This window comes from Stigmatopora nigra, chromosome 10 (genome assembly GCF_051989575.1).
Source record: "Stigmatopora nigra isolate UIUO_SnigA chromosome 10, RoL_Snig_1.1, whole genome shotgun sequence".
NCBI classification, from domain to species: domain Eukaryota; kingdom Metazoa; phylum Chordata; class Actinopteri; order Syngnathiformes; family Syngnathidae; genus Stigmatopora; species Stigmatopora nigra.
Genome location: NC_135517.1, coordinates 955,831 through 969,804, shown reverse-complemented (window position 1 = coordinate 969,804; position 13,974 = coordinate 955,831). Strand labels below are relative to the sequence as shown.

General features: G+C 41.9%; 1 protein-coding gene across 1 annotated transcript in view; it reads right to left on the bottom strand.

Annotated features, from left to right (window-relative positions):
- The window catches only part of LOC144203363 (immunoglobulin superfamily member 21-like), a 164,918-nt gene that overhangs the window by 146,626 nt on the left and 4,318 nt on the right, over positions 1-13,974 (bottom strand). Inside the window, exons 2-5 of the mRNA XM_077726759.1 lie at positions 11,780-12,495; positions 10,566-10,741; positions 6,615-6,735; positions 2,550-2,722 (exon numbers count right to left, since the gene is read on the bottom strand). Of these exons, the coding sequence (XP_077582885.1) occupies positions 2,550-2,574 (25 nt within the window). The 5' untranslated portion in view covers positions 2,575-2,722; positions 6,615-6,735; positions 10,566-10,741; positions 11,780-12,495. The remainder of the gene's footprint in view (positions 1-2,549; positions 2,723-6,614; positions 6,736-10,565; positions 10,742-11,779; positions 12,496-13,974) is intronic.

Here is a 13,974-nt window from a genome sequence, read left to right as displayed (position 1 = left end):
ATTTAAAACCCCATACTAATATTAAAATGCCTCCTATTGACTTCAATGACAACCAAAAACACAAAACCAAATCCCATCTTTTTACCTAATTTTAATATTCTCTCTCTCAAAATGAAACTTAATTAGACAACGTGCATAAAGTCAAGCGGTAGCGCTTTGAAAACAATCCATCTTGCTGGCGAGCTGTAATCTCCGTTTAACTATACGACGCCAGCATCGATTTAAAAGCTTGCTGACGTCGCTCGGGGGGGGGACAGCCAAGTGTTTCTCCAATCCTTTTTACGTGCTTTCGCTCTGCGTCCACGTCAAAACGATCAATAGCCCCTCCCCCCCACACCGCGCTGGAAATAACGCCCGACTTTAGGCGACATTAGCCTTTTTCTGGCGAGTAATAGCCACTCGCCGCCCGGAGGCTATTCCTGTCACGCGGTGGCGGCTGCGGCGGCGACGCCATTAGAGCCCATTTCCAAGTTTACCTGGCATAGGAGGCGGCGCGGGGGCCGGGTGCCATCATATCGCGCATCTCCAGCCTCCTGGCATCTAATTAGCCACACAAATCAGCCGCCGATAACGCGGCCTCTATTCGCCATTAGCGCGGAATTGACGATTAGGCTTTTGTGCTGATGCTCTTGCAACGTCTGCATTTGGAAAACTACCATTTCAAGACGTGGGGGATTATAAATCAGGCCCAAGGGGGGGAGGGAGGGTCTGTTCGCCCCCGTAAAAATCTGTCCGTGCCACAGAGTCATCAAAATATGGCGTATTCCTGGCTCATAATAGCTTTGGAATTGTAATTATAGCTTGTTTTGACTTTGTTTTGAAACTTTGCTTTATGCTAAGTAGTTTGTCAGAGAGTTTGTCAGTTACGTCTGTCAAAACAAGCCACAAAAATATATAAAATAACTATTTGGATGGCTGCCAAAACACAATCAGGCGCACAAAAGCAACGGCGTGGGGGAAAAACATGGTTTAGCGAGCAACGTATCACATTGGCGTCTGGATCGTGCCGAGCGTTTTTGTAATTAACAAGGAACGGTGGACAGATGGGCCATCGGTGCGATCCGCTAGGCGAGGGCGTGTAAGCCAACCATCAAAAACGGGGCGGCGCCACGGATCCGCCGCCGAGCGCCACCTGTGTGGATTGGCGCTCATTATACAGCGATTGGTCTGGTTTTGTTTGGGAAAGCGCGGGATACGTGCCGTCGTTAAATCGGGTTATTTTCAGACGTCGCTTGAACATTTGAAAGCCTTGAAATGTATTCGCAAAACTAATTGACGACATAAAGCGGACATTTGTTCGTGGGAACAAAAAAAGCCGAGATACAAAACGTGTCAAATACGCTACGGTAGAGAGCACAATGGCTGGTGTTTTAACATAATAAATAGTTATAATTCTAGCTACAACTATTCACTGTTCAACGGACAAAATGAATGCAGCTACAGAGTAGTTGATGTGTTAATAAGTCTGGCTAAATTGTATTGGATGTGTGTTCATATTGTGGATGGACTTACCTTGAAATGAGCAGTGTTGTTTTGTAAAGGGGCAAAAAGTTTTATGGTGATTAGTATGCTTTAAATTGTATTTTTTGTGTATCTGTCAGTTTTGGCAGGACACTATGGCTCTTTGACTATCAGTTTAAAATGTTTCTCTCTTTATCTCTAACTTGTATTTGCTGTGTGTGCATGTTGAAGATGGACTTACCTTGAAATGAGCGCAGTGTTGTTGTGTTATGCTCATTAATATGCTTTTAATTGTGTTTTTTTTTTTGTCTTTCTGTTTTGGGCAGGACACTACGGCTCTTTGACTATCAGTTTAAAATGTTTCTATCTTTATCTCTAACTTGTATTTGATGTGTGTGCATGTTGAGGATGGACTTACCTTGAAATGAGCACAGTGTTGTTGTGTTATGCTCATTAATATGCTTTTAGTTTTTTTTTTTTTTTGTCTTTCTGTTTTGGGCAGGACACTATGGCTCTTAGACTATCAGTTTAAAATGTTTCCATCTTTCTATCTAACTTGTGCATGTGTGTATGTGTGTGTGCATGTTGAAGATGGACTTACCTTGAAATGAGCAGTGTTTTGTAAAGGGACAGTGTTGTTGTGTTTTGGGGAATAATATACTTTTAATTGTGTACTTTTGTGTGTGCCTGTCTGTTTTGACAGGTCGCTGAGTGGTATGTCTCTTTGACTATCAGTTTAAAATGTTTCTTTCTTTGTATCTAACTGCTGTATGTGTGTGTTGAAGGTGGACTTACCTTGAAATGAGTAGTGTTGTTTTGTAAAGGTACAAAAGCATTACAGGGAATAATATGCTTTTGTGTATCTGGTTTTAACAGGTCACAGAGTGGTGGTGTGGCTCTTTGACTCTGTTTAAAATGTTTGCTCTTTGCATCTGACTTGTGTGTGTGTGTGTGTGTGTGTGTGTGTACAAAGCATGTAAAACACAGTTGAACAATCCCATTCAAACACAATAGCTATTTTGTACATGTTGCATTTTTAACTCCACCCCCCTTTGAAACTATATGTTTGATGAAAATTTGACACTTACTATTGGTGACTTCAGTGCAAGGCATTGTGTGGGATTTTTTGACTTCCGCTCAATGGCGGTACAAAAGTGAGTGCAACTGATTGTCCATTTCAGTTTAAGCACAATCACTGACTGGCGACCAGTCATGGCTGTAATCAGCCTTTTGCTGTTGATATGCTCATGCACTCTGTGACCTGAAAAAAGAAAATGAGGGATGTTTAAAAAACAGGGAAAACCAGAGCTAATCATCATATTACTTGGCAAGAGTCATCGACTCGGCGCATCGTTTTAACTCCGCCCTTGACAAACGTCGACAGCTCATCCGTCACCCCCCGTTGACTTTGGAGTTTCAACCCGCGTCGCGCAGCCGGCGTTGGCGTTTCCAGGAAAAGAAAAAACAGGCGTTAAGCCGAGCGCGCGAGGCGTAAACGTTTGCCGTCGCGCTCGTCTAATCCACATAGTTTGTATTTTGTATTTTTTTGTTTTGTTTTTTCTAAGCGCTCTATCGACTGTCAGTTTTGACGGATTCCTGGTAAATTCTCTCTGGAATCTTCAAGATTTGAGTCCTCTGGTTTTTGGTGGAAATGAGATGCTGCTAAGTTCATATTTTCGTCGGAAAAGATGCCGTAATTTGGCATATATTAATTTTTCAGCATGCCCAGAGTCTCCAGTTGGATAAAATGTGTCCAGTTTTCTCTCTTCGCTCTTATTGGTTGGAAAGGTGGCTTAAGCTTGTTGGTCTATTACAGGGGTGTCCAAACTTTTTGCAAAGAGGGCCAGATTTGGTAAGGTGAAAATGTGTGCGGGCCGACTTTTAGCCTGACATTCTTTGAACCATTAACATTAAATGCAAATTAACTTTTTGGGATTTTTTTTAATTACAAATGGCATACTTTTACATTTTTTTTACATTTAGGTTTTTACCGAAATCACAAACCACAAAAAATAAGAAAACTATCAAGGATATCTAAGTTCATGTGAAACATCACATATTATTCACTATTATATGCTCACTGTAGGAACAGTGCTGAAAACAAAACAATGATCACTGCATATTCAAACTGTGATTTTGACCATCACAAAAAAAATAATGAACTGAGATTTAAGAATTTATTCAACTCAGAGGACTTAACAAATATCTTGCCTGCACTAATGTGAAGGGTGATACTGGGATCTTTACTGCAGTATGTAGTCCAGGTCTTCTTTGCACGCTAACGAGAAAAAGTCAAACTCAGTTCCTTTTGCCTCTAACTGTCTCTTAATATCTAATGAAACGTCTTCAATTCTCCGTGCCACAGTATTACGAGCCAGGCAAATATTGGCAAACTCTTGCTTCTTCGCGGGACAAATTTTCTCAACCATTTTCATTACACAGTCTTTAATAAATTCACCGTCACTGAAAGGTTTGCAGTGCTTTGCAATTAGCGTTGCCACTTCGTAGCTTGCCTTTGTGGCATTTTCATTTGACTCACGGGCTCTTGTGAAAAAGCTTTGCTGTGCCGTTAAAACAGCTTCCAGTTGCTTCACTTTTTCACCGCGTTCGTTCCCAGTTAGCTTGTCGTAGCTAGCATGTTTCGTCTGGTAGTGCCTCTTAATGTTGAATTCCTTGAAAACAGCCACAGTCTCTTGGCAAATTAGGCAGACACAGTTGTTTCGTATTTCAGTGAAAAAATACTCAAATTTCCACTTCTCCTGGATGCGGCGGCCCTCCCGGTCAACTTTCCTTTTTTTGTTTACATGTTAGAAATGGGCTGGGCTGAAACAATGACGCAAGGGTCACGGCGGCCAGAGTGCGGCCACAGGGCTACTGCCATCTTCTGGTGAAGTGAAAAATAGCTTTTTGTACACATTTATTTTATACTGTGGTCAACAGTGCTGGCGGGCCGTGTATTATTGATTTCATGATAGAGGCCGTGGGCCGGTCAAAATTTGTCCTCGGGCCTTATTTGGCCCGCGGGCCGGACTTTGGACATGCCTGGTCTATTATCTCAATCAAAAAAACATATCCTTAATGGTCTGTTCCTTGTTTGCTCCATATTCTCCTAAAATACGTTTTTTCCTTGCATGTAGAGAGACCAATCAGATGATTTGTTTTGTCCGGGCCATTATATTTCAAAGTATCCACATTCTCTTCTAACATGGGATAGGAATTGCGTCTGGGAGATTTGTTTTTGTTGCTGCCCACAGTGTCTTCCAGGATAAAAATGGGTGTCCTCAATGATTTATTTAAATTTTGCCCTCAGTCTCCATTTAAGTGAAGTGCCTTTTTCAGAGGAGTTCCTTCCGTGATAAACTCTTCTTGTGGCTTAAGTCATTGTTGCCCTTAGTCTCCTTGTGGATAAGATCTGTCTCCTAGGGTCAAGTGTCAAATTGTCCACATCCTCAGCTTTGTTGGAAATGTTCTTGTTTGTTTTTACTAGCTTAACTGTTAAAAATAAAATGGGTTCCTGGTTGTTGTGTTTACTTTTTGCCCTCAGTCTCTTCTTTAATGAAGCGTGTCTTCTTCCTAGTAATTGTTGGATGGCCATTTGCTTTAGGTTGGAAATACTTTTTCTTCTAATCAAATGTTTTTGGTGTGGCTGCTTCTAAAATCCTATTAAATAGATTGTTTATTTTTTGCCCGCAGTCTCCAATCTGATAACATTTGCACACTTATTTTGCTACTCTCTCTCTCATCTGAATATTATATAACAAGGTCATCGGTTTTCTTGTTGAAACGCAGACTTTTGGATAAAAACGACTGTTGATGTTTGTTCAGATTTTTTGCTGCCGTCTCTTACAAAGAGAAAAAGGATTTAAATTCCCAACGTCTTTAATTAAAAGTGTGTCCTTACGACTCGGCTTTTTGATCGCCTTCAGAATCTTTAGAGAAAAAAATAGCGCTTTCTTAGCGTTATGTGTTTTTTTTTTTCGTAGCGACAACGAGTTCACCTTGACGAGAAACTTGTTGGAGTCCAATTCTTACTTTAATCACATTTTTTTATTCCAGAAAAGAAAGAGTTTGACACTGAGCTTTTTTTCTTTATTTTTTTTACAGCACGGCAATGACTTTTTTGATGTTATTGGCCCTCACGGAATGATTGGGAGTCGCAAACAAAACACTGAATGTCATTTCATGCTCTGTTATTACACTTTTTTTTTTTATCCATTGGTAATCCTCGCCATTTTTTTTTTAGGTGCGAAAACATCTTGGGAGGACCAAAAGTCCCATAAATAATCAGCAGGCGAGTGAAAGATTGGATTAAATAACCTCTCACCATTCCGCCATTGTTCATTTTGGTGCCGTACGTAGTCACATGGCTGCAAAAGTAATTATAATACGGTCCCATAAAATGCTAAAAAAACAAAGACGTCAATTTGTGCTTTTGTTTGGACAGCTAAAAGGCAGTGAGTTAGTTTTTATTGTCTTTTTCCTTCCGATGGAGAAGAAAACTCATAAACGAGGTAGGAAATAGGCATTTTTCATTTTTCATTTTCCCCGTGTCCTCAAAAATGTCACTTCAGAAAATGTCTCAATAATAAAGATACAAAATGACACCCGCACACTATTTTTGCCATCTGGGTTTTCACTGAGGGTGAGTGGGAAAAAAGCAGAGCCTTTAAAAAAGTCATTCAATAAAGTATTTTATATTGTTTCATTGCATTTTTTAAAGCTATCGCCAGTTAGCCGCAAGGCAAATTCGTTCGGACTCAACTTTGTTTTTGATGGTCAACGGCAAAAAATAATAATAATTTGAATTTGCTTTATACGTTCATAGTCTCATGAAGTTTATGGCCACACCCACTATAATGTTATAAAACACCCAAAAGTATTTTTTGTCAATGTGAACAAAGTTTTCCACCATTAAAAATAAGTGTTATTAGCTAAAATATTGTTTGCAAAACAGTTATAAAAGAAGGTTGCGAACAAAACTCGCAATTAAATATTTGGCTCTCATCAATGAAACTTGATCAAAAAAATACTCTGTTAAATGGAGGTCAAAATTAATATTTTCTTGACTTTTATGCTCTCTGCAAAGTTTGTTTCACTGATGTCAATGTAAAAAATATATATATATAAAATAGGTAACAAAAATGTAGACATACCTGTGGATAAATTGGTTTCTAGCGCCTTGACTGTCATTGACAGTTATACTCGTCCAATTCCATATCACTTGGAAAGGCTGTCATTTGCATCATCATGTTTATTTGTTGTTATATCTTTAACCTGCAAAAAAAGAGGGAGACAAGATGGAAATTAGTAATCTGACATATTTACATATATGTTCATTAATGCTAATATGTATATGTTCATTAATATTGTTCCTAAACAAATCAATGGGAAAATGATTAGCATTCGAACACAATTAACCAAGTGCCAAAAACAAAGAAAATCACCTAAAGGACAACCTTCAACTTTATACTTAAAATTAATATTAGTATTAAAAACATAGAACATAGCATTAGCCTAGCATGCATGTTTATTTTGGGGAAACTGGAGTACCCAGAGAAAACCGACACCAGCCCAGGGCGAACTCCACACAGTGATGAGCGACCTGGAATTGAACCCTAGACTGCAGAGCTGCGAGGCGGATGCGCCAAACACTTAAACACCATGTCGCCTAATTTTACGTACTAATCGTTTTCTCATTAATATACCGATTACAGGCGACTGCAGCCTGTTTTTGTCGCAAATTTCGTCTGCCATCGCCAACCGCGCCAGCCAGACGTCAATTAGCGCCCGACGATGTTAACATCCCGCCACGAAAGGCCGTCATGTTACGCCACGGCGACGGACCTCCGGCCAAGATGCAGCGAGTCGCCCGTCAAGGCGCCTCGGCGTCCTGAAAGAAAAGCGCGGCACTCAATTATTCATCTATTTAAATGCATGTGCTGTGGAGAGGAGCTGACGGCGGCGGATGGCCAACGACGCGTCGGAGATGTTTGCACGTCAACGTACGTCGGGGAAAGGACTTAATGGAGTGCTTTTTGCGCCGTTCCCATCCCCGCCCGCCCGCCTTGACCTTCTCCGGAGGCGCTCCACTCAAACAAACGGTCTGCTTCCTCGGCGTTCCTCCCCGGGGTGCCGTGCGCGCCTGATCTGAAGGCGCCGATTCCGACCTTGACAGGAGCATTCCCAGGACGGCGCCGGAAGTACCTGGAGGCGCCGAAAGACGGCCAAGGCCGCTTCTGTTTACCGTCCGGGGGAAATCAAGCAAAACTAATTCTAATAAAGATATGAGAGGAGGGCGGCCCGGCCCGGCGGATGAGTGGTTAGCGTGTCGGCCTCGCAGGGGGGGGATTTGGGTTCAAATCCAGGTCAGTCCACCAAAAACATGCATGCTAGGATAATTGAAGGCTAATTTGTCCGTTGTGCCTTGCGATTGGCCGGCCACCGATTCAGGGTGTCTCCCGCCTCTGGCCTGGACTCGGCTGGGATAGGCTCCAGCACCCCCCGCGACTCTGAGGATAAAGCAGTTCAGAAAATTGACATAGTTGAATTTTTTTCATCCCAAAAAACAAACTTTTCATAGATCCAGTCAATTTATCAAGCCCCCAAAAACTATAAAATTAGCAGTTTTGTTTTCAACACAAATCTTAAAAATAATCCAATTCATAGCAAATCCTCCAATTTATGGGTCAATGTTATTTGCGTCCATTTTGCTTTGCATGTTCCCCAGCAAAACTGTCCGTGTTTATGTGCGTGCCGAGGCCCCCCAAAAGGATATTAATTGGCGGCAAGGATAAAAATCAAAGCTCTCGGTGCGCGGGGCTAAATTAGGAGCATTTCAAAGCAGAGATCTACTGCGCCATAACTGGTATTCCCAGTGGGGAATGTGTGTAAATGAGCTTTTTACCCCCAAATTAGACTATTGTTGCCGTCGATATTTCCTCAGCAGGAAGTCCAAACATTTTTTCGCTCTAATGATCCAGAAGGCCGGCCGGCCATTTGCTCCATTTGGGTAAATAGTACATTAACTAAGAAACAGGTACACCAAAGTTTTTGAGGGTTTTTTCTTTAACTAATTGGCAACCATTGGCGCAATGGACGGCACATGTATGTATATATATTTGTGTGTATATATAAATGTGTATATGTTTGTTTAGTAAATGTGTAATGTATATATAGTAAATACAAGTGTATATGTATATATAGTAAATACATGTGTATATGTAAATATAGTAAATGTGTATATGTATATATAGTAAATATATGTGTATATGTATACATAGTAAATATATCTGTTTATGTATCTACAGTAAATATATGTGTATATGTATACATAGTAAATATATCTGTATATGTATAAATAGTAAATATATCTGTATATGTAGATATAGTAAATGTGTATATGTGTATATAGTTAATATAACTGTATATCTATATATAGTTATATATAACTGTATATCTATATATAGTAAATATACATGGCTTTAGTTCTGGAGTTGAGGGTTCGATCCCAGGTGGATCTAGCAGGTTCTCGCTGGGCTTTGGTGGGTTTTCTCCAGGTACGCTGGTTTCCTCCCAAATCCCCAAAACATGCTAGCTAAGCTAATTATAAGCTAAATTATTTCTAGGTAGAAGTGTGATTGGTTATTTGTCTCTTTGTTCACCCTCCCCAAGGTTGGTTGGCTGGGCTTAATTTCAGCGCCTCCTTTGACCCCTGTGAAGATAAGCAGTTCAGAAAATGACTGAATATGTATCTCCTATTTTTTATTTTTGAAAGGCAATCTTCTAGTCCCAATTGATCCGGCATTCCTGGCGGCGGCCATTTGCGTCCGACACAAGGGAGCCATTGACAGACAGCAACAAGCCAACGATAACATGTAATTACATACGGTGTGATTATAATTGCAATGTCACAGTCAGCGAGCACATTCACCGGCGCCCAAATGCGCCCCCACAAAAGCTCTCCGTGGTCAAATGTTTCCCGGCGTTAAAGATTTTGTAATGCAACTGGGACGACTCCTTTTCTTTTCCCCCCTGGTCGGCTCGCTCTATAAAAAAAAGACACCCACGGCCAATCCCCAAAATGGTGCGCCGGGTAAAAACATTTCCACTTTATTGGTCTAATCATTCCTTCTCGGCGCTATGGAGGCGACCGTCGTCAAGCGAACGGGGCGATAAAAAGCGCAGAGTCCGCGGTTAGGTCAATGACTTCGACCGCGGCGGCGGCGGCGTGATTAACGTTTTCCGTGGCCCTCGTTGAAAGCTCTGTAAATATTTACAGATGGCAAACCGGTCCTCCCCGAGGGAGCGATCGTTCCCCTCGTCGGCGGTCGTGGGGAAAACGAAGCGATCCGACTGCATGTTTGTCGGTGCTGCGCAGTCACGAGCGCCGCACCCGCGTGGCGTTTTCATCCAGTGCAGCCCATGCATTTAAATGGGGTGTTTAACTGAGATGCAGTGCTCCCTTGGCAACCATACTGGTCACTTGTACTTGTGCGGAAAGTGGACCTCACTTCTTCTTTGTTCTTACGCGCAGAAACGCTCGTTTTCATGCTAAATAAATTAATTTGTCCTCTACAGTTTAAAGTGATGCAACAGTACATACATTTGATCAAAGGAAACAAATTTAAGGCAGCGTGGTGGTAAAGTGGTTATTGGGTGCAGCTCACAGTCCTGGGGTCGAGGGTTCGATCCCAGAATCAGACTTTTCTGTGTGGAGTGTTCTCCAGGTACTCTGGTTTTCTCTCACATTCCAAAAACATGCATGCTAGGCTAATTGTATGCTAAATGGACTAAAATCTCATCTCAGAAACTTTCACAAATGCTAATGTTAGCCAAAAGGTTTTGAACAAAACTGAAATTTACAAGAAACGATTGCTGCCAACCCTCCCAGATCGGACATCTGTCGCCAATGAATTCAATCTCAGCCAACCAGTCAACTTGGATTGTACGTTTGTCGCCGTCAATCAAAACCAAAAAAGTTATGGACATAATCTACCCGGCAACAATCACCCGTGAAAGTCTCTGAGATGAGATTTAGTTGGCAACTTTGCAGCTAACGTGTAATAATTTCCAACTGTAAGTATGAATTGATTCCATTTCTTTACCTGACACATGAAGGCCGCAGCTTTTGTCTGCATTTTCAATCAGCATGACGACGAGTTCAATTTGTGCCTCCCGCCTTCATTTGTGATATTTGTGCCTCCTTATCACGCGTGTACATCTCATGACGGCCAAGCTTCATCTCCATCCGTATTCTTTCCGCTCACGTGTTTGTCCGCTTCTATTGAAATGAAAACAGAGAAGGAAAGATGGCAGATTAGCGGCGCCGCTATCACGCCGGGAGACAAACGCGTTAGCGGTCGGGTGACATGTAATAATGCCACCTTAAAAAAAATAAATAAATAAATAAAGACAGGATACAGTGAGGAAGACCTCAGGTTAAATGGAAGCCATACTTCACGGTAAAGCCGGCCGGGACTGAGCGGGAAAATTACTTTTTACTCTGGGCTACTACATTCACATCGATTTATTTGCCTGTATGCCACACATTATCGTTTTTTTATACAAGACAATTCCTCCAGTGGTAAACAGTCTGTGTTTTTCTTTTTTTAACCTGGGCTCATTCTTAGGTGAAAATCAGATATCGGTTATACAGTCTTACCTCCATTATTGCAAATTCATTTCTAAAATAAAATTTAAAGTTTATAAAAATGGAAAAAATACACGCTAAAACTCCACTCTTGCTACTAAGTCTCAGTACTGAAGAAAAATAAAAACGGTATTCATAATATAATAATAGCAATTTTTTGATGAGCGGCCATGTCTGGTTGACATAAACCGCGATATTCGAGGGATTACTGTAGTCATTTCATTCAATTTTCACAAATTATTAACATAGCTATGATTGAGTCTGTTGACAAAAGATGCGAGTATTATTTTTAAATATTGACTTTATTTGCTGTATCAGACAATTGGGACAAAGTTAACAAATTTGGGGGAAAAAACATGCTACAACATGCTAACTCTGTCTATTGGCTTTGTTAATGACAAACTTAATGGTTTAAAAAAAAAACAATTAAAAATAAAAACCTTGGGAGTGAGAGTCATTTTAACTGGGAGTGGAATGGGATTCATTCGACCCACGACTATAAGGGGCACCACATTTAAAGGCGCAACATTTTAATTTTTTTTCCATATACAAAGCACACTAGATTATAAGGCACCCTGTCTATTTTGTACAAAATTTATGAGTTTTAAGTGTGCCTTATAGTCATGAAAATACGGTAGTTCCATCAAAAAACTCAACAATGGTGCTTACCTTGAATTATTTGAGGCGTAACTTGGCGGCCCCCTCCTGTTCACAATCCAATTCTGGAATGGACCGGATGTCCTCTGCGCCAACGCCATTGGCGAGGAAGGAGTTAATTACGCCCACTTCAAGTCTGGCTTTGAGTTGTGGGGTGGAGGTGTGTTTTTTCCCCCGCTTTCATTTCTCCGCTGGCATTCCATTACGGCTCTTTTTCCGGCACGCTCGTTCGGTTACGGCCGTGTTGCCCAGAGTTACACGGCTCACCTGGCTTTCCCAATCTGATGGCCGCATCCATCTCCGTGTGTCGTTTTCCGTAATGGCCACACTTTCTCGTGTCTCCGGAGGGCCGGCGTGACGGGAGGCCTCCTTTCAACCCCCTCCGTGACTCTCCTCGTCCATCACGTCGGCTCGGGTGCGCGTCTCGTCCTTGGGTTAAAGACACCCGCTGATCTGGAGGCCGGGCCATTTTCCCAGAGGAATTAGTCAGCGCTAGCGGACGTTTTAATTGGGCCATTAACTTTTGGAAAGACTCTTTGGGATATCTTGATGAGCTTTTTCCCTTCTTGGATAGAAAGTCCGTTTTTGGGGGTGGTGGGGGGTAAGAGTTACAAAAATCCCCCCGTGGATCGATAGACGGGAGGGGGCAAAGGTCAATGGAGAGGCGTGCTAAGACGGGGTGCCGTGTTGTGTGAAATAAACGGCACGCTGGGATTCTGGAGTTGGACCTGCAGGGGAAAAGAAAACAACAAAGTTTTTTTATGAGAACAGTTTCAAAAACAAAACAAAAAGAAGGAAAACATTCAAGTTACTTTTAATCGTTTTCAGTGACTTCTTTTACTGACTACCACACAGGTGTCGAAGTTGCGGCCCGGGGGCCAAATCTGGCCGGCCGCTTAGTTTTGTACGGCCCGAGAAAGTCAATGATTTCGGTTTTAGGATCAAATTAAAATGAAGAGTATAGATTTATATAAAATTTCCTGATTTTACCCCTTTTAAATCAATAATTGCCATTTTTTAATCCATTTTTTTCTGTGTTTTTAGTTCAAAAATCATTTTGTAAAATCTAAAAAATATATGTAAAAAAAGCTAAAATAAACATTGTTTAAGATCTATAAAAAACGGAATATTCGGGGCCTTTAATCTAATTATAAAAAAAATTAAAAACTAAATATTATATCTAAAATGGTAAGGCCCACAATCTTGGACTAAAGTCTATTTGTCCATTCACTCCAAAGGCAGATATAAATAATTCACTTGACTATTGGTTATTGTTCTCAGGGCTAGCCAAACTATGAAAAAAAAACAGTGACATATAGTTTGGAAAATACGGTAATCCACTCCTCCGGCTGTATTTTTTTAACAAGCCATGTGCATTCAAACAAGAAAATGGCGTATTCCAGAACACTTGATAACCCGCAGACGAGAGCTATATACATGAAATTGTTTGGGGCGTGCGAGGGAAAAGCGGGATACAAACGCGTACTAGAGAAAGCAAGCCACCTCCCGTTGGGGTAAATACAGTGTGGCGCGGTGGCGCGGTGGGCGATGAAGCGCCGCGTTGGAGAGTGGCAATTTTGTGGGCCTTATTGCGAATAACTAGGCAGATGGATGAGCTGAGAATGCCAATAGAAACACACAATTGAGCGAGGAATCTTCTTCTTGGGTTTTTTTTCTTTCCAGGCGGGTACTTCCGCTACCTCCGAGCGAGCGCTTAGTAATCAGCGAGGCAGACGGCAGAGTGCGATCTCACGCTGGGTCCGACGAGTCGGCCCGTCGACAGATTACATTATCTGGGGCCAAATTGCAAGCAAAGCCTCTCCATCTGACGAATCAAGATGGCCGCGGCGGGCTGGAGGGTTTCGCCTTGGAAAAATGTCAGCGGTAAATTATTAAGCGCGGCCGGGCCGGGCCGTTTTCTTCAAACAAGTGCGAGCTCCTTTTCAAACATTGCTGGGGAGATTGAGCCTCTTGGCTCTTCCTCGAGGGGGAATTGCTTCCGGCAAAATACGAGGATCGCTATTTGGCGAGCCCTTCCCGGCTCGGGCAATTGTTTCTCTAGTCGGGAATTTCAAAAGCGGACAAAATGAGGACTTGTGACTGAAGCGGGTCGGCTCGGTGGTGGAGTGGTTAGCAGGTCTGGCTCGCAGTTCTGGGGTCCGGAGTTTGATCCCAGTGGAAGGTTTCTCTGGCCAATATTCTTAGTT